This window comes from Rousettus aegyptiacus, unplaced genomic scaffold (assembly GCF_014176215.1).
Source record: "Rousettus aegyptiacus isolate mRouAeg1 unplaced genomic scaffold, mRouAeg1.p scaffold_m13_p_4, whole genome shotgun sequence".
NCBI lineage: Eukaryota > Metazoa > Chordata > Mammalia > Chiroptera > Pteropodidae > Rousettus > Rousettus aegyptiacus.
The window spans coordinates 128,552,411-128,573,986 of record NW_023416307.1 but is presented as its reverse complement, the minus strand read 5'-3'; the positions used below and the strand labels follow the sequence as shown (position 1 = coordinate 128,573,986).

The window sequence follows — 21,576 nt, the reverse complement described above, 5'->3', positions numbered from 1 at the left end:
AATAATATTTTAGCTCAATAAAATATGATTAGTCAAAGTCTTACAGACAGCCACTTCATATATTATCTTTAGGGAGAAAGTCACTGTTCTTCTATTCACTGCCTCTCTTAATGCACTGAGGGGTCAAAAAGCCATCTGTGAAATTGGAAGTCACATTTGAAAGCTTGCCCCATTAGGCCACCATTTTCATGCTCTGGTTTCCTTCTTAAAGAGCGCCATCCTCATGGCATCGCTATGGAGGGTGCTGGGGCCCTCCCTGTCAGGACACACCACTCTCCTCCCACCAGCCCCTAAGGAGTTCCATCTGGCTGGCCATAATCCGATCCACATGAATCTCTACATATTTCCCATTGACTTTCATTAAATATGTTACTGAACCACGACTTTCACTCCTGTGCAGATAATTTTCTCTTCCTCCTTAGATGCTGACATATTTAAGCATCCTGCCTTGGAAGGCTGGATACCAGATAAATTGGATTATTTTTAGGGAGCTCAGGTTTCTCTAGTAAACTTGAAAGAGTGTTGGGGAGGTGAGCTTTCAGTCCCGCACCCTATTTCCCCACATTATTAATTGTTGTTGTGTCATGTGGTAATGGCGCTAGTGATTTTAATGTTGTTATTTATGTCATGTGCTTAGAGCAATGTGTCCTGGCCTACATTTCATCTCAGAGAACTCACATAAGCCCCCTCTTGCCTTTGTCAGGGGAGGAGTAAAGAGCCTTCTCACTTATGATCCTGCCGGGGAGTTACAATTTGGGGTGAGCTCACCAACTGCTGGATGCCTATAAAGGGATAATTGACAGCTCCGCTTTACTTTCTATTTTTGTGTAGCCTTTGCTGATGTTTGTACATTCTGCTCAAAGAAGCTCTGTCCTCTCTGTGGTTCACATGGTACTGGAAAGGGATCGACACATTTAGCAGTTTGTAAGTTGCCCAGCAGCTTTGGGATAAAGACCTCTGCTTGGGTTGCTGCTGAGCACCCTCTGCCCAACATCCATCTCCTCGAGATGAAGAGATTCCAGAGCTAATCCCCATGGGTAGTAACTCACTGTGTATAATTTGATGCCATTTTAACAGAAGATGCGCTTGGCTAAAATCAATCTTTCTCCATTCTACAGTTCTTTTTTCCCCCTCGGTCCCCATTCTTGATTCTCCCATACCCTGCCTCACTGAGCCTGATTCACTTTGTGCTAAAAGAAGTGGTGTGAAGGTCGAGTTAAAAAGAATTGTAAGCTAAGATTTATACAGTATAATTGACAATATTTCTCTTTGCCACATGCCATTTGGCAGATTTGGGGCAAAAAGCAAAAACTGGGTTGAAAAATGGTAACAAAACATGAAAAAAAGAATCAGAAGTCATTTGTCCTTCTTTCACTCATTTCTTCATCGAGCTCTTACTGAACACTTCTTGCATGCTGGATGTAGAGTTTCAGAGATGAACAAACCACTCTTCCACTCCTGGCTCTGACAGTCTTAGTGGCAAACGGTCCAGTAAAGTGTTCAGAATTTTATACCATCCACAACACAGTCATGTGCAAAGTGTTGGGCCAACACACATCAGTGCTCAGCATTGTTCTGGGAGTGGGTGAGGGGATCTGGAAGACTTCACAAAGGAGATAACATTTGGCCTGAGCTTTCAAGGATGAAAGCTAGTAGAAATAAATAAGTTTTTATGACATTTATGAGATAATGAGACAGAACAGGAAAAGTTAATGATTCAAGGAGGAAAAGCAGCATGACCCTCCAGCCATGGTGTGCTGGAGCCAGCCCGCCCTACCTCCCAAGAGCCAGCTGTGTGCATCTCTTTCCAGCCCCATTTTTAGTGACATCATGTTGGTAACTTGACATCAGCCATGGTAAGAGTAGTTACACCCTGGGAATTGGCAAATGCTACAAATGTTTCTTTGTTTTCTGGAGAGCTGGTAGTTGAACACCTACCAGCACACTTCCAAACTGTGCAAGGTTATTTCATAGAGGTTGCGGAGGAACCAGCCTATGCCTCATGAGTATAGAGCCAGAGGAGAGGGTTGTGTTTATTGCAGGAGGGATTAAGTTTAGGGTTTGGGATCCTCATTCATGAAATATTGATACTGTTCCTGCAACCATAGTGGATGCTGGAAAATACATTCAATGCCTAACAATGTTTGCCTGCACAAACACACAGTGCCTCTCCATAAGAGGAGGGTCGGTGACTGAGAGCTAAGACGAGGGGCCCAGAAAACATGAGGCTTGCTGTCAGGGAGGACCCAGGGAAGAGGGACCTGAGGATGTGGGAAGCTTTGGATGGGCTGACACTCTATGAGCACAAGGAACAGAGAAGGCTGCTGGTAGGGAGAGATTTGCTAAGGATAAGTATCAAGCATTAAAGGATCAGGCTGAAGCTTAGAGATCCAGAAGCTACAGTATAAATTTCAGTCCTATAGAACATGATGAATTCCACTAGGGTTCTGATCAGGATGGGTGATAGAAATGAGGCGGGGAGACAAAACTGATCGGTGCTGTGTTTGGAGTAGACTGAAAGTGGGTGACGGGAAAGGTGGGTATGACCTCAGAGGCATGCAGAACAGTTAGGGGGCTTTGCCTGGAATTGTGGATGGGGTTTTAGATGGCAGGTGCTGGTATCCAGCGTGGTAAGGAAGGCTGCACTGAGGTAACTAAACTGATCTCAACCAGAATGCAGCCAAGCATGGCGAATGGAGCAACTAGAGTTGATGGGAAGACATGGCATGGAGAAATGCCATGGCTAGCAATGAGGGGCATCAGATTAAACATCTTAAAGGGAGAGGTAGGCTGCCTAGTCCCCAGGGTATTGGTAGTAGTGGTTATGTAGATGAGCAAAAGCCAATGGAGTAAAATCTGGAAACTGTGACACTGAGGAATTGAAACAACTGCCAAAGTTTCTTCTAAAGTTTTGGAAGTTGTTGAACAAAGGGATAAAAAAATAACTGTGAGACAGGTGTGATTCCATCTAAAGAATCTGAATTATGATTACTCATGGTAATCGTGTAATTATTTGTTTAATGCCTATTTTTCAACACCAGGCTCGAAGGTCTATGAAGACAAGAGAACATGAAATGTGTTTGCTAGTCATCTGCCTAGCCCAGTGTGTTGCACTCAGGTGCTGAATTAAATAGTTGTTGCATAAAGTTGAATGAAAGTAGATCTTTGGGGAAAAACATAACAGAAATGAGAACTGGGTAGAGTGTGAGAGAATGGGGAGAGACTAGAGGGAGGTAGAATGAGATCATGAGTGCTCTGAAAGCAGGCCAGTGGAATGAAGGGAGACCTCCTCTCTCCCTAAAGATAATTGAAGTATCTCCAAAGAGGGCAGCAGGGCATTTGGCATCTTTGGATAATATCAACACTTTATAACCATGAATCTGACTAATAGGAATCATCTCACAGGTCAGTTCGAATGCAGTAGTTAATTATGATCAGTTTGATCAGTAGATTCACCCAGAGTTAAACCAGGGCTGCCACATATGACTGGGGCCTTACAGCATGAATGGCACTCCTGGGTTGTGCAAAATGTAACCTATGTGATTATATCCAACAGCACTGACCATGACTGTCAAGTGCATGAAAATGTAGGTAGAGTTATCACCAGAAGGTGTCATCTAGGGGAAGACATGCCAATTGTATTTTAATGAATAAACACATCCTCCTCTGACTCCAGCAGTTGTCGAGTCAGCATTTCCACAGATGACTTATTGTGAGAGATTGGCCTTAAGGTGAGAGAGCTAGGTGTGGAGAGTTGGGGAGAGGAAATCTGACAGCTGGGGAGAGGAATGGGAATGGGGCCAGTGAGGCCCACTGCTTCTCTCTTTGAGGAAGAGGATGGGTTTCTTGGGGGTGATTTGGTAGAAAGGCCAGCTGCCAGTCTGACTTCTTGGGCTCGTTTAGAGTGAGGGTAGGCAGCATGAGGGTAGCTGCCTGTTGTATAACAGTTACAGCAGAAAGTTTCTAGGACAGGAAAGCAAATGGGTATCTTGAGTAATTACAATTAATATAGTCAGCATGTAGTGTGTGTGTGTGTGTGTGTGTGTGTGTGTGTGTGTGTGTGAGAGAACTTCTGAGGAAATCAACATTCGACCTTGCCGAAGGTCGTGCTGCCAGTTGAACTGATGGTAGAGCAAGAATTGAAATCCAGCCACGGCTAATTCGCGCCTGGTAAATGTAACCTCCACACTACCTGCTACTTTAGTTCTTGTTCTGGAAAAGAGCAGCTAACTGTACAGGAACATTACTTCTGATGGTGAATTCTATCCCGCATTCTATCCAGAATGCTCAAATCTCTTTGCTAGAAATGAAGATCCATCTTAGAATTCAGTATCCCATGTGGTATGCTGCAAAGACTGTCCCACATTACTTGGAGACATCGCATTCTTCCTAAAATACTCTGGTTCCATCATCTGGTCCTCCTCTTCTAATATGATCAGTTATTTGTTTTAAGGACAACGATGAGGGCCAAGATACTTAGCATTTTAAATTATATGTGCTTGCTTATGTTAGGAAAATAATAAGTGATATGTAGGTATGCAGTAATCTCAAGACTATAAAAAGCTACAAGATAAAACAGGTTTACTCTTAACTATCTAGGTGTAAGCTCCCATGGACTGTATGGCTATTCCTTCTCATCCGCCAACCCCAACAGCCTTTGGGGAACTGGGGGACTCTGCTGAGAAAGAGGAATAGAGTTGTGATCAAGTAGTAATGTCTGCCCTGGGTGCAGGGTCAGAGGGTAGTGGAATGCCTGCCAGGGTTTTACTTTCACTGGTTTTGCCATAATCTGCTTATCTTGCACAGGCTTATGTGACAAAACTTGCTAGAAATCATACTTTAAAACCTACTTTAAATTTAGTCTTTAAAACTCCCTTTTCTGGTGGAAGCTTGAATTAGTAACTAGAAGTTCTGCTTTCCTTTTTTTTTTTCTTCCCCTAAGGCAGTTTGTGACTTCAAAATGCTGCTAAAAAAAAAAAAAAAAAAAAAGAGTGCAATTCTGTGTAGATTCGTGCTGCACACAGTGAACAGCCACTGCTTGAAGTACCTGCTGGCAGGTTGGATATTTTCAAAAATTGAAAATTCTTTCCTTCTGATTTTATATTTCATAGTTGAGGCATTTAATGCTGCTGAACCACATTTTCTCTCTTCCTCATTTTATCAAGGAAAGTAGGAAAGAGGAACTGGCAAAGAGCTAAAACTTGTAGGGAAGAATTTCAGCTGCTGTCTGGGAGGACAATCATAGGAACTGGCTAAATGACCCTCAGCTGAAGGTCTTGAGGGCTATCGTTCTCAAACTTGAGCCAAGCATCAGAATCACCTGGAGGCATGTTAAAACCCAAGTCATGTGGCCTCACCTACTGAGCTTCTGATCCAGGAGGTCTAGGTGGTGCTCGAGAATCTGCATTTTCTAATAAGGTCCCAGGTGATGCTGATGTTGTTGGGCAGAAACCACACTTTAAGAACCCCTGCTGATAGCCACTGTTCGCCAAACTGGCCTGAAGCTAGAACTAGGTTCTAGCCTTGGGGAGATTTTGCTGTAGGAGAGGCTCCAAGGTCGGCTGCAAAGACATGTGCCAATCAAAGTCCCACCAGACCAGATTTAGACTGGCTGCAATTACTGTCAGTAAAGGATATGCTTAGGAAGAACCAAGCACAACCACTACCCAGTCATTCGCATAAGTGTCTGTTTTAAATATAATGTCAATGTCTGACGTGTTGAAAATATTTTTTAGGTATTATGAATTTTTATTTAAAAAAATGAGAAGTGCGTGGCCATGATTTAGAGCTCACATAAAAGGAAGCTCTTTAGAGTTCAGATCGTGGCAAATGAAAGCACCACAGACCTCAAGTTCTGGCCCTAATTATGAGAAAGGTGTCAATATAGCAAAAAATAGTTCTCTGAACATAATGTATGAACCTGACATCAGCGATCATAGGTGACAGTAGCGTCTTAGGTCATAAGCAACACAAGGTCTTGATTTTCCGTTTGTTACCAATAGCAACAATATTCCCATTAACTGTCACTCCCTTCAGCATCCTTGGCTTACCTAGGGACACTCTCCCTACCCAGCTACGGCAGTGGAACTTCCCCACTATCCCTGGCAAATATCCCTGCTGTGTCTTAGACCGACTTCCTTCAAGTGTCACTAGGCTACAGAAACCTACTTTTCTTCCCTTTTCTCTTCCTGGGACCACCCTCACTCCTGACCCAGCTGTGTCTCCAACAGTTTATAGTTTACAAAGAACTTTCTCACAGATTCCACACCCTGTTAGGAAGGACCACCAGTCATCATTTATTATTATTTTTATTGTATAGAGCTGAGAAAGCTGAGGCTGGAGAAGTGACATGCTCAAAGCTGGGAAGTGCACTTGGCATAGACTTGAACTTGTTCTGCTCCTGTCCAGGGTTTCCCCAGCTGCACTTGGGGGCCAAGTGAGGACTATGGACTATGGATTAAGTGACTTCATTTGCAGTTGGTGCTTTGAAAACCTCTGGGCTTGGAGAACATGAAGTCAATTCTGTGCCAGACAGGAAAGGAGCCATTTTTACAGAATCACTGTTCTTTAAGCCACCGTTTTCGAGCGATTGCAGAGCAGGTTTCTGAGAGCAGTACCAAGGCCACCACCACCGTGACTGACTGTAAAGTCCATGTGTTGCTACCCGAGGACTTTTACTTTTTTTTAGAGCAGTTGTAAGTTCACAGCAAAATCAAAAGGCAGGTACAGCTTCCCCATATACCTCCCTGGGCCCCCCGCCGCCATGCGTAGCCTTTCACACTACAGCATCCCCGACCAGAGCGGTACATGTGTTACAATTGATGAACATACATTGACACATCGCTATCACTCAAAGCCCATAGTTTATTAAGGTCCATTCTTAGTATTGTACATTCTATAGGTTTGGACCAACGTTCAGTGACATGTATCTACCATTATAGTATCGCACGGAGTAGTTTCACTGCCCTAAAATATTCTCTCAGGAGAGTGCGTTTCTATTTTATAATTTTTAAAAACTATATAATGAGGCCACAGAGAGTGTGATTTAAAACTAAGTGTTAGAAGAACTACACTTGAAGACCGGTCAGCCACAAATATTAAACAATAAAATAAATTTGTCAGTTAGGAAAGTCATGTGTTCCACACTGTTCTATGTAGAAAGAACTTCCCACCGCCAGACCCTTGTTGCTTTCTTGCTTCTTTTCTTCCTGCTCTTCACTTCCATCTATAAAGCCCACTCTCTGCATCTGCGCCTTGCAGTGAGAAGCAGCCCGTAGGCAAGCACTGCATCAAAAGAATCCAAAGGTGTAGAAATAAATTTCAGGTATTCTAGGGCCTTTGGCAGTTCACTAATCCATTTGAAAGATTCCTGGGTAGTTTAGATCCATGGTTCTCAACGTTGGCTACACTAAAAAACCACCTGGGCAGCCAGGCCTGGCTTCATGAGTCTGTGACCAGCACAGTTACAGTGGGCCCTACGTTCAGAAGGGCCCACACTCAGCTGTCGGTCTTGAAGTTCTTGATAATTTTTTAACAAGGAGTCCCGTGTTTTCATTTTGAACCAAGCCCCACAAATTATGTAGCTGATCCTGTGAGCAGCTTTAAAATGTGTCCATACCCAGGCTGCACCCAGACCAACTAATTGGAATCACTCACTGGAAGGGGGTACCCAGGCCTCTCTACTTCATAAAGCTCCCCAGATGATTGCCGTGGGCAGCCAACTTTGGGAACCATTGGTGTGGAGCAGGAGTCCCCATCTGGGGTGTTTATGTGTGTGTTGCAGAGAACATCAGATTCACCTGGAGCACTTTGCCGAACTGCACACTGACGTATAGAAATCAACAAATTGATTCTTAAATATTCTGATCCCACCCAACTAGCCAAGCAGGGACCTGTATCTATGAGATGGTTCTACTCCATTTGCTGTTCTCTAGATACTGAGTTGCTGTGATAGTAACTACATATGAACTCCTAGGACCTGCACAGTCAGAGCACGGTGATCCCTGGGTAATGACTTTATATCCACACAGCTCTGTTCCCTGTGGCACTGCTACCTAAGGACACCTACCATGGGGTGTTATGGCCAGAAGAGGGATAGGCATGGACAATGACCCCCACTTACTCACAGATCTGGGGTTTGGGGTATGTTTTCTTTGTGCCTCAGTTTCCTTATTAGTAAAATGGGCATGAAGGTGTGAGGATTAATGCTGTAAGACATGCAAAGAGCCCAGCACAATGCCTGACATAGTAGGTGGTCAAATAACGTCAGCATACTGTCTCCTCCAAGAAGGAATAACTTTCCCCTCAACCTTCAACTGTGTCTTTTCACTAAAAGAAAACAGAACTCATTATTATGACAAGGAAGAAATATCAATATTCTTCAACTTAGTATACATATCAAATAAGCAATTTATATCCATTTAGCTCATAGTCACCTAATACCTACTAGGTCAAGGTGTCAGAGGGATGGACTATATATATAACGTATATTATATATAATATATATGTATGCACACATATCCATACATATAAACATACGTATGCATACTATATGGACACATATACACACATGTGTCTGTGCAAATATATATGTATATACACATATACGTGTAGTACACTTACCCATTTACCTATACATATACACATATATGACAGGTCACTTGTTCAGTACTTTTCTTTAAATGTACTCATTTGAACTACAAAAATAATGCTCACTGTAAAAATTTAAACAACATAAAAGTAACTAAATTAAGTTTATTAATCTGTACCTCCCCACTCCTATTCCCAGCCCTCTAGTGTAACCATTTTTTAAAATAATTTTAAGTTAAAAATATATTTGATAAGAACTTTTTAATAATTTTTTTTACATACAAACACACCCCTTATGGGCACATACTATATATCACATTCTATAGCTTGCTTTTCTCTTCATCTTGACTCAACAATATGATATGGACACCTTTTGAGTCAGTACACCTCACTCATCTATTAGTTTTCAGTAGCTTGTGGCATTCTACAGCATGGCTGTGCCATTTCCAACCATTTCCTGGGTTACGGTCACACAGTGTTTGGCTGTAGAAAATACTGCAGCAAACAGTCTTTTATGAAAACCTAAATACTGGTACTTCTTTTCGGTAAGCCTCCAGTAATTTAGAACCCAAGAATGAGCAAAGCAAAAGCCAAACCAATAATAATAAATACGATATCCCCATCTTCTACTGGCATGCATGTCATGTACCAGGCCCTGCAGTAGGGTGTGCGAGCTACAAACATGAGCGAGACTTGGCCTGACCTCAAGCAGTTCACCAAAGCAGCATGTGATTAAATGTCAAGACCAATGTTACTCACGATATATGTCTTAGTACTGTAAGGTCCATGTTGAAATCTTCCTAATGGTGCTTCAGTCAACCTCTCTACTCTAGCTCTAGATTCTAACATGTTTCATTGACTCTGGAGCAGTTTTGCATGAAAACTCTTCCATGCAGCTTTCGTCCCATCTATTTTTGTAGCAGAAAACAAAAGGAACTCCCAGCTGAATCACAACAGAGATGTTAACTGGCTTTTCTAATGTGGCCAGTAATTTGTCTGATTGCTCACAGTGTGCTCCATCGTTTTCTTCCAGAAGCTAAACGTGAAAAAAGACAGTTTTCCCAGCAGAGAGCCATATTTCCCCTGTCAGGCCTTTGACACAGATTTCAGTGATGCTCTTACAAGTAGATACTAAGCTGCTTCACATGGAAGAATTGGAAGTTAGAAAGCCAAGTTAAATCACAAAATAACTTTTGAAAGTACACTTAACAGATTCAACTGAGTTTTTAAAGCAGCTGTAAAATAGTGTCACCAGATTGTTTTAACTCCTGGTGATTTTACTCCAAAAATGTTTAAATGCTGTGGCACCCATGGAGGCCTTGAGCTCGTGGAAAAACCATGTGCTGTTCAGTTGCCAGAGTGCAGGCAGCTGCCAGCCTCCAGCTGCAGCACCTTCAGGATCTGCCTCAGCTCTTCCCAACAGCGCCAGCCAGTGACTGAGCATGGTGGAATGCTAGGGCCTGGAACTTTCTGGAACAGGTGCCCTTTACTCTCGAGCTCCCCAGTGGATTGAATGAGACTGGCAGGTCTGCATCAGCCTCGTCGGTACTACCTGGGGCTCTCCTTGTCCATTCCTATTTCCTCCTTTCTTTTCATAATGTCAGGTCTGCATGATGATCTGGGACTCTGGCCAGTCCTGCTCCTTCCCTTTTTTATCCTACAGTTTCTGCTAACTTCCTTTCTTAACTTCTCAGTGTCTGCTTTCTGGGGACCCAATAGACACAAACATTTGCAGGGCAATGTAGAAACATAAATGCTATTCATCTCATTCAGAGGACTAAAATCCTGAACATATCGCCTAGCCCCTGGACATTCTTACACCAGGCTCTGCTAAAAATGAATTATGACTCTGCCAAAGGGAAACTGACCCTTTGATTTCAATCACTCTGCTGGGACACAAGTGAAAAACCAAATGTGGGGTAAAACAAATTCGTATATATTCTGAAATTCCAAGATAAGGAACATATTTCAGTATTCCTTCTTTGTTTTCTATGAACTGGTTAAGGCCAGGACATCATAGTTACAATAAGAAAACACCATTTCCATTTCTGCCACTTTAATCACAATTTCGCTTTGAGCACCGTTGTTCTTGATAAGCTACCTCCCCTTGTGGTTCCACAGACCGAGAAGGGAGCAAGTAATAATTGCATTCTTGTTACAGGAGAGTTTGGAGAGGTGTACAAGGGGCGTTTGAAACTTCCAGGCAAGAGGGAAATCTATGTGGCCATTAAGACACTGAAGGCTGGCTACTCAGAGAAGCAGCGTCGGGACTTTCTGAGCGAGGCGAGCATCATGGGCCAATTCGACCACCCCAACATCATTCGCCTGGAGGGCGTGGTTACCAAGAGTCGGCCGGTCATGATCATAACAGAGTTCATGGAGAATGGCGCCTTGGATTCTTTCCTCAGGGTAAGAGCAGCCCAGGGGAATGGATGATGTTAGCACTGGTGGGACGCTGGAGAATGGCGGCTGGACATAAGTGTATGAGGATGACCTGCCATTCAGGAATTACCCAATGAAACGGGTGCATGTTGGAGGTATTCTCAGGGTTAACAGATTTGTTGCTAAAAGAAAAGAACAAAGAGCTTGTGGACCCTTCAGTAGGATGACGGCATGGTAAATGTTTGCTAGATGATTAAGAGGGGAACGAAGAATGGCCATTGGCATCTGTATGAATCATGGAGATGGAAGAGACTTTCAGCTGCCATATAGCCCTGTTTGATTCATGCAGACACCAGTGGCCATCTCTACCTTTTCCCAACACAACCACCCTCCCCTCCCAGCAAGCTCTCAGCATTTGAGATAAAAACAAATTGCCCTATTCTGATGCCTGGGCCACCTGCCCTCTGAGGAGGTGCTCTGGGCAGGAAAGAGGACGACTAAGTCACCAGCATCGACAAGTCTTTTCTGGGGTTGGTGAAGGTTGATTTCTACCCAACCTGAAGCACAGGTGAGGGTACTTGAAGGCCTATGGCTGCGGGCTCTATAAAAGATCATTGTTAGTGTGCCCAAATGGAGCCACACTGGAACTATTTTCTTTTCTATGGGGTATCAAAGAACTATTCAGAGAAGGGGTGAGTGAGAATGGCCATAATGCTGATATCTGGGGAGTGGAAGCTGACTGACCAAAGGCCAGGAAGCAAGGCCTACCTTTGACAAAAGGCTCAGCTGGTGATTGCAGGGGAGCCTGAGAGCAAAGGGTACAGGGGCAAAGACTAGGGCAGGTCTTCTGAGCAAAGAATTCAGGGTCATACCAAGTAGCAGACTATGTATGTCACCCAAGCTATCAAACAGTAGCTGTAGCTGCAGATCAAAGGATTTGTATAGTCAGTCGTTGAACCTTTCCTGGGATGACTGCTCTGGTTATGCCCTGTGCTGGGTGCCGTGCCTATAGAGATGAAAGAGACATTGCTCTAATGCTGTACAACAAATCACTCCAAGACTTTAGTGGCTTAGCACAACAATGATTTATTTTGCTCATGAATCTGCACTTTGGGCACGGCCCGGCAGGGATATTTCTGTTTCATGTGGTGTCTGCTGGGACAGCTCAAGGGCTGGGGCCTGGAATTATCCAAAGCCTCGTCACTCATGTGTCTTGTGGTTGGTTGATGCTCAGTGTCAGCTGGCAACTCTCCATGTGGCCTGCTTGGGCTTCCTCACAGCAAACTGGTCCCAAACATAAGTAAGCATCCCCAGGTGATAAAGCAGAAGCTGTCTCTGTTTTGTAACCTGGCCTCAAAAGTCACACAGCATCACTTCAATCCTAGTAATGGGCCCACTAGATTCAAGGGGAGGAAACAGGCCCCATATTTTGATGAAGGAGAGCAACCTGATATCTTCCTACACGTAAGGGAAGGGAGGTCCTTTTATGTCCATTTTAGAGAATGCAACATGCTACAGAGGTTCCTGCCCTGAGCGCCTTAGTGTCCAAAACTTCCAGTAAGCATCTGCCTATATTTTACTTTCTGTTTCATGCATGGAGTACAGAGATATCCTAAGGAGAGAACTGAAATCTTCCTGGAAAAGCCTGAGAAGGCTTCAAAAAGGAGGGAGAATTTATCTGATGTGGAGAATGAGGAATTTGCCAGACAGGTAGGGAAGTGGACAGGTAGGCTGATGAAAGAATGGAACAGTGTATTCAAAGGCCAAAGTCAACATGGCCTTCTTGCTAACCTGTCAGCAGCTGCATGGTGGCATTGAGCTTAAGGACTGCAGTGTGGAAGGGTAGCTGGGGGACTCGTCCAGAAGCTCTATTTCCACAGCATTGCAATGGACTTTCCAGTGTAGGCACACACACTTTTTATCTCCTCTGGGTCATTAGGCAGTAGCGCCTTTTTAAAGTTTTGGTGGAGTCAGGGGGACAATAGATGTGGATTATGGGGCTCCATGTGCTTTTCCTGGCACAGAGTCCTTAAAAGTAGGGATTATGCTTTGTATTTTGACACAGCAATACCTAGCACAGTGAGTGCTGAGTAAATGCTGCTTCAGGGAAAAATGCAAAGAACCATCTCTGGGACAAAAATATTCCAGAGTGGCGGGAAAAATGTTGTCTTCCTGAGTGAGCCTGATCTCTTGTCCTTGTAGCCAGACCTCTCACATCAGAGCAGGGTATGGATCATGCTTTCCCAGGGGGCATTCATTCGTGATCAGAGCTCTTGTGAAGACAGTCAAATAAAAGTGACTAGAAGGCAATGTGATAAGAAAAAGCATTTTCTGGAACCAGCCTCCAGACCCTTTCAGGAATCATTTATTTCCTACATGTCACCTGACTGTACTTCACAGAGTCACAACATGATCCAGACATTGTGATCAGACTCTCTCCCTGGACCATGCAGGGAAGCAGGGAGATTCATTCTCAGAAGCCTGGGGGAAATCAGAGCCCCACATTGTTGCTCTGCACTGGGCTTTTTCCATTTGGGACCCAGGGCATAGGGGGATGTTGGACACCAGTATTTTTCATGATGATGAGGCCCAGGCAGAGAGAGAAAAGCTAGGGGCAAGAGTGAAGCACAGGAAAACCAAGGAGAAAGGATGACAAGAAATGAGCGGCCGGAGCAGGCGGTGCCAGGAGGAGAGGGGAAATGAAGCGTTTCTGACTCCTCGCACGGCATGGAGGCAGGTAATCTATAAATCTAATTTCAACCTTACTACCAAACCCTGGAGCATAGCAACATTAATTGATGTATCTGCTGCTTGATAAAATCAAAAAGTAGGTCATCAATTTAGTTCTGTAGGGTCCATCTTCTGGGAAGTAAAATAATTTTAGGATCATTATTCAGAGAAGAAAGGAAAAGGGTTAGTCTTCAATTTGTGCAGCTGTTTCCAACTGGTCCTTCCACACTGGATGTGGCGTCTTTGGAGAGTGGCTGCGGTTACAGCTCTGCGTCAGCATCTGAGAGGCTCTGGCCACGAGGATCTAGTGAGAACATCGGACGTGGCTTCTCACAGTCCACTCACTGCCCCTCTCCTATTGCAAGACTTAGGGTCCCTCACATTCTGGAAGGATTCTTTAATCACACATTCAATGGATTCATTATTATTCTTTTTTTTTTTTTTTAATGCCTATGCCATGGATTACATAGTATGCAAATCTATAATTGAACACTTTTTTCTTGGCACTCAAATTCAGGAGATTTAGTCTGGTGTGTCTCCCATAACCTTAGAAACAACCCCTGAACCTCATCAATGTCCCATGCCTTAGCCAGAAGGTTGGCATTCTCTCTAAGGCCTTTGTGCCTAAAGCTTGGTTTTTTGGTGGCTGCTGGTTCATTCACAGATGGTCATAACTGGAGGACTCTTGGAAGGCACTTAACAGTGTCAAATGGAGACATTTCTCATCAGGAAACTCATTCATGGGCTGAAGCTAGACAACAGAAACCCAGATGTCAGGAAGGGAACACCAGATTGGAAGTCTTGAGACCAAGGTTCTGTTTTGGGCTCTGCTATGAGTCACCTTGTGGCCTTGAACAAATCTGTTAACTCAATTTCCCAATCTATAAACTAAAAGCATTGAGCTGGGTGATCTTGAAAGGTCTCTTTCAGTTAAAAAAAAATCTATGATTCATTCTCTTCAAACAAATCAAATAAGGGTTTCATTTCCTGAGGTGGATTTGTCAATGAAAGTTGAAATACCTAAATCCTTCCTGTCTAATAAAAGGACCAGCAAGTGGCTTCAGTGAATTTGCAGAAAAGCAATTTCAGCAGAAAGCACTTCATGAAAGGAAGAAAGTTTAAATCATTTCACCAAGACTATTTCTTCTATGTGCTATGTTTTTACTATGTGCTCAGCATGACAGATCTTTTTTCAGAGTTACTAAAAAATGTTTGTTTTTTTTTTTGTGTTGTTTGTTTTATATGCTGATATTCTTATATCTGGAAATTCTTCCTGGGGAGTTACACCATGAACTGAACATAAAACAATTGAATGTGTCAGAAAATCTTAATTTGTTTATATCTTCAAGTTTCACCAAGATTATGAATTCAACAGGCATGACTCTATCTTATATGTGATTCTGTGCAGATCCTAAAGAAAATATATTGACTATAGAAAAGGCAATATATTCCAATGAAAAAGGTACTGGATAGGAGTTAAAAGAGTCAGATAAGAATAGCACACATGTGCTACAAATGTTTCTATTTTTTATTTCTATGGACATGGCAAACATCATTAACCAAGCATGGCTCCTTTTCCTGTGAAACTTGCATACAACCTTCTCTACACAGCATTTGAGACAGCCATTGCCAATTGATCAGAGATGGAATGTCAGTAGGGATGTAATTTGCTGTTCTGGACTTAGATTCTTGTTATAAGCCAAAACCACACAGAGTGATTTAAGGCTGATCGCTTAAACTCTCTGGACTTCCTATATCTTCTCCAAAAAAACCAATATACTATTGCTTGCATTTCACAGAACCAATTTTAAGGATCAAAACATATCTGTGAGGTATGACTTGCCATTCAAAAGTCAAGCAATGGAAGAAATCAATGTCTGTTGGTTAATTGATCCAAACTTCAGGCCTACATCATTAGTTTCCAATCTATACTACGACTGTTGTGGGGAGAGACTATTATAGATACTGACCTCTGGACCTCGGAATGCCTTGTGAACTAAGTTTTTCAAGGTCAGTGGTCTGAGGGCATCTCCCACACACACCCAGGCAGCCATGAGGACTCTGCAGTTCTGGCCTCAGGCTTCCTCAGTTTCCCTCACCAGGCAGCAGAGGTACATAGGAGAGTTGATTTGTGAGACATTGTGGCCTTGCAGATAATACCAGCAATCATTGTTCTATCTTAGTGTTCCTAGTCACAGAGCTAAGCCCTTTCATATGTATCATCTCATTTAACTACACCATGATCCTATGAAGAATGGACACTATGTTCTTTAGAGATGTGGAAATCGCTACCCTGGAGAGTAAATATCTTGGCCATGAGTATGCAGCTAGTGAGCAGCAGAGCCTCGGTCCAACCCAGGTCTGTCTGGCTCCAAAGCCTGGGCTTTTAATCACTTTTTGACCCTTGTTGACCCTAGAAACTCTAAGGATGACTGATCTAAATTTTAAAACAAATCAAATAATAAAGCAAGTCTATGAAGACTTAAATGACTTAAAGTAGAAATATAGATACATTGCTATACATGCATTCAACATTGCTCTTCTCAATGTCATTTACAGCTACCACCAGGGCCCCTCCTGATATCTATGTACAAGCTGGCTTCTTTCGGGAGACATTCATTTTCAACAGCATTGTTGTCTACACTCATGAAGAGGAAGTAACAAACCGAACTGCTAAAATATGACCCTTGTGACATTAGGCTGAGATACAGTTTCTAATACATAAAAGTTGCATGACAGCTTTCTGGGGAGGCAGATCCCAGAGACCTACTTAGAGAAAAGGAATGGTGCTAACAAAAGCCTGGCTAATTCTTGAGGATGTGCTGACTGAAGTTCATTAGTAAGAAGGAGAATTTACATAACTCAATGGTACATCCAGCTTTCACAGGCCAGTACCATGTGCTGAGAGCCAATCAGAGTTTCCCAAAAGAAGCTCTGTACTTTCTTTTGGGGTTGGTTAGAAGAAAATATTGTGGAGAAAGTGTTCTGGGACAGTGAAAGGTGGTTATGGTTTAAGTTAGAAAAAGCCTAGCATTTGGAAGTGTGTCAATTCCAGTGTGCTTGGGGCTCCTTCTCTGGTAGGGGTCTCAGAAAGGAGTGGAAAGAATCTTAGTTTGCTTCTCTCCTCCAACTCATCAGGGGGCAAAACCCTGGAACATAGACCCATGCTTGCAATCTCACATGAGGAATAGAGTCTTCAATAATTTACTCTATCATTAGACTTTTTGACTGTTGGGGTTTTCTCTAGTAAACAGTGTAGTTTTATAACAGTTCTTTTATTTTTCCATAGTTGTATTTGCATAGAAAATGCTTTTGCAGAAGCACATGCATAAATGATGTGCTCCATACATATTTAACTGAGATAATTCATGTGAGTACCTTTGTATATTGTATCACACACAGTAGGTACTCAATAAATGGGAGCTCCTTATACTGTTTATGCTTTCTGCATTTCACATGAGGACAGTAGGGGCAAAGGGAGTGACTATCTTGCCTAAGACCTGTGTTCAAGTAACTAGACTGGACCCTGGAGGTCCGCCTCCTCCTACCTCTCCCCCAGTCTGAGCATTTCAATGCCTGGGCCATGTTCTACGTACAGAAGACAACTCAGAGCCCTTTGGGGAGCCGCTGGAGCTGGACTAGATGGGAAAATGTGTTCTTAGCAGCATGGCCCAGGGTCCACTGATTTAACCAGTGTGTGCAGACCCAGGACCCAGAGGCTTTGGGGAGGTGCTAGGAGGGCACAGATTCATTCACTGAAGAGTCTGTTGTGTAACCATTGAGGAGGGCATCCACCCAAGAAACAGCCTACTCATGATCGGAGAGAGGGCAGCACTGCAGGTCAGCATGAGGAAAGGCAGCAGTAGCTCCCATTCGTGAGGAAGGTCCACGTGCCAGACACCATGTGTGCCTTTCTCCTGCACCATGGATCCCCATGAGGTTGATATGATTATCACCATGTCAAGACTAATAGCCCTGCTAGTACCCCAGGAAGATGCCTTAACATTTAGGGAGATGTACCAGTCATTCATTCAGCATATGTTTATTGAGCTTTTTCTACCTATATTAACATTCGTGACACTGGGAGTACAGTGGTGACCATGGAGGGAGGATTCTAACCGTTGAAGAGCTTAGAGTCAAGTAGCAGACACAGACAGACAGGCAGATACACACGCGTGCACACACACACGTGCACAAACACAAGGGCGCACGCAACTAAAACTCGCAATATGTGCTAAGAGAAGAAAGTCAAGAGTATACACTGAAAAATAGTAGTAAGAAAGTGCTAATTATCTTTGGAGGCAGGGACTAGTTCCAGAGACAACACTAAAAGGAAACAACATTAAGTGGAGACCTGAAGGGCAAGTAGGTGTCGATCGTGGTGGAAAAGCGAGAGAATGGCATGTGTAAGTTCCCTAAGGCACGAAGAGCTTGGCACAGGACTGAAAAGTTGCCGGTCTCTGTGGCTTTAGCACAGACGTGAGGGATACATTGGTATAAGGCAAGGCACTAGCTGATCCCCTGGGGTCTCGTGAGCCATGCTAAGGAGTTTGGAGCTTTTTCTTAATGCAATGGAAGGTTATTAGAGAGCTTTAAGCCAGGGGGTGACATGCCTAATTTATGTCTTGCAAAGAGTGCTTTAGCTGTTGTATAAAGCAGGGTTCCCCAACCCCAACCCCTGGCTACAGACTGGTACTGGTCTGTGGCCTGGTAGGAACTGGGCAACATAGCAGGAGGTGAGTGCTGGGCAAGTGAGCAAAGCTTCATTTGTATTTGCAGCTGCTCCCCAGTGCTAGCATCGCCGCCTTAGCTCCACCTCAGATCATGAGGCATTAGATTCTCATAGGAGCACCAGTCCCTGGTGCCAAAAATGTTGGGCACTGCTGGTATAAAGAAAGGATGCAGGAGGCAGGTGCAGAAAAGCTGTTATAGGTGATGGATACAATGACTTAGTTAGAATGGTGGCAGTGGAGAAAGAGAGAAGTGGATGTGTTTGAGATGTAATTTGGAGATGAAGTTGACAGGATTTGGCAAGGAAAAGAGAGCATTCAAGGAGAGGGATGAGGATGGAAGTGAGGGAGGGAGGAGGCAGTGAGCTGCTTTGCCCAGTGCTGACAGAGGCTGACAAGCAGCAAGGCCATGGCACCTCAACTTTCATTTAACCACTGAAGCCCATCTTGATCCCAATGCCCCTTGTGTCTTATTACAGCAAAATGATGGACAGTTCACGGTCATCCAGCTGGTGGGGATGCTCAGGGGCATTGCCGCCGGCATGAAGTACCTGGCCGAGATGAACTACGTGCACCGGGACCTGGCTGCTAGGAACATTCTGGTCAACAGTAACCTGGTCTGCAAGGTGTCTGACTTTGGCCTTTCCCGCTACCTCCAGGATGACACCTCAGACCCCACCTACACTAGCTCTTTGGTGAGTCCTTCTTGGTATTTTCAGGTAAAAGGATGGCATGAGTAGAAGGTAGCTGCACATCTCTGGGGAACCTATAGCAGGGCCATATTGGGAGTGACTGGGACCTGAATCATCTTTTCCACTGGGGGAGCCGAGTTCTGAGAGCTCCATCCATCTGAGAGAAACAATAGCAGCTGGAAACCAGACGGCCGTTTGGACACAGGCTGTGAGGAAGGGTCAGTGTCTACTCTGAAGTCAATGGGAAGTGAGCGTTCTGGAACAGATCATTTGGGGGCATCCAAACAGTTAGACAGTGGCATCAGAGACTTCTGTCAGTAGGGAGCAGGCTCCTGCTGGGTTGGCACTCTGTCACCAGGCAGACTCGCTCTCCTTCTCTTCTCCCTTTCCATTGCTTCCAGATAGCTTTAAGTACCATCTACCTCATGAATACTCTTAATTTTGTGTTTCCTGCTCGCCCCACCCACCCCCACCCCCAACCCTGCAAATCCCAGGCGACTCTAATCACCTATGGCCAACTGCTTAGTTCACACAATTCCATTTAGAACTTCCACCGGTTCAAAATAGAGCACTTAATTTTCTCTCCAAGTTTTCTTACCCACTCTCTCCATCTTACCCACACTAAAGACTGAAACCTAGGGATCAGTCTTGATTTTTCTCTGTGCCTCACTGTCCATTTTCAATCCTTCGGTAACTCCTATAGGTTCTTATTAAATCTGCTTCTTTCCATCTCTCTGCTCCCACCCTATTTCAAAGTACCATTTTCTTTTACCTCAACAGTTACAGTAACTTCCGACTAGTTTCCCTGACTTTCTGTTGTCTTCTATGTCCATTCCCGACAGCATCCACAGTGATTGATTTATCTACCTACCTATTACCTACCTACCTGCCTATTTTCTTTAAACTTGCACAGGTAATACCTGATTATTATAAAAATGAAAACATATGAACAAATAAGAGGAAAAGGATAACTAAGAAACTACATTCCCCTGAAGCAAGGGTCAGTAAACCAAAAGGCCATATAGTAAATATTTTAAGCTTTGTTGGCCAATGGGTAAAATGAGACTATTATGTAGAACATTACATAGCCTTTTAAAATATAACCCTCTAAAAAGGTATCAACACCATTCTTACTTAGCTCATGAATTATAAAAAGCCAGGTGCTCAGCCAGATTTGGTACTTAGGCCATAGTTCACCAACCCCTGTCCATTTCAACAGCTAGGTATGTCTTGGCACATTTTTCTTTGTTCAAAATTTGAAAATTTTGATTTTATAAAAATGGAATAATACTATGACTATTGCTCGCATCTTATGTGTCTCTTGGGTATTCTTACTGCCGGATTGCTGTTCTAAAAGTTTGTGAACATTCACATTCCACCAGGAGTGTATGGTACCCATCTTCCAGCACCCTCATCAGCACTGGAGGTGATCAATTGAAAAATTTGCCAAGCCAAAGATGAAAAATGATACCTCATTTTGTTTTCATTTGCATTTTCAACTGACTGCTAGAGATATTAATGTCTTTTCACATAGTTACTGGGACTGGTCTTTCTGCTTTACCTATGTGTCTATCAAATTATTTGCTGTTTTTTTTAGAAATGTATAGGAAGTCTTTTTATATTAGGGATGCTAAACCTTTGTCTGCCTCATGATACAATTAGTTCCTCCTCTACCATCTATTGTTCTTTTGATACCGTTTATGATATCTTTTGGCTTCCAAAAGTGGTTAATATTCAGGTAGTAAAAAATAACTATCTTTTCCCTCTATGTCTTCCTGGATTTTCTGGTTTGTTTTAAAAGCTCTCTTCACTCCAAGGTTTTAAAATGCTTTTTAAAATTTTCTTTTATTTTATTTAGATTATTGTTCTATATTTAAATATTTAATATACCTAAAATTTATTTATTTTTCCCAAAATTTTATTTTGAAAATTTCAAGCATACAAAGAACTTGGTAGAATTTAACAGAGGACAGCCATATACCCACCACCTAAATTCTAGAATTAATTTCTTGCTATGTCTGCTTCATCGTATGACTATCCATCTGATCCATCCCTCTGTCCATTTATCACTCCATCCAGTTTTGTCGATGCATTTCCGGATAAGTTGCAGACATCAATACATATCACCCTTAACCACTTCCACATACATGTCTTTAGCTAGAGTTAAGTATTTGTTTATAGTTAAGTATTTGTTTAAGATGAAATTCTCACATAAGGAAATGCACAAGTCTTACATGTATGTTTACAGAGTTTTAACAAATACATACAACTAAGTAACCTAAATTCCTTTCAAGATACAGAACATTGCATTCACACTGGGAAGTTCGCTCATGTCCCTCCCCAGTAAATTTCCACCCCCCACTTCATACCCAGAGGCAAACACTGTTCTGACTTTTTCTTCAACCTCAGGTTTCTTTTGCCTCTTTTAGAACTTCACTTAAGTAGAATCACAG

General features: G+C 43.1%; 1 protein-coding gene across 1 annotated transcript in view; it reads left to right on the top strand.

The window, feature by feature from the left end:
• The window catches only part of EPHB1 (EPH receptor B1), a 400,881-nt gene that overhangs the window by 336,948 nt on the left and 42,357 nt on the right, over positions 1 to 21,576 (top strand). Inside the window, exons 11-12 of the mRNA XM_016140353.2 lie at positions 10,751 to 10,998; positions 18,911 to 19,126. Coding sequence (XP_015995839.1) covers positions 10,751 to 10,998; positions 18,911 to 19,126 — 464 coding nt within the window. The remainder of the gene's footprint in view (positions 1 to 10,750; positions 10,999 to 18,910; positions 19,127 to 21,576) is intronic.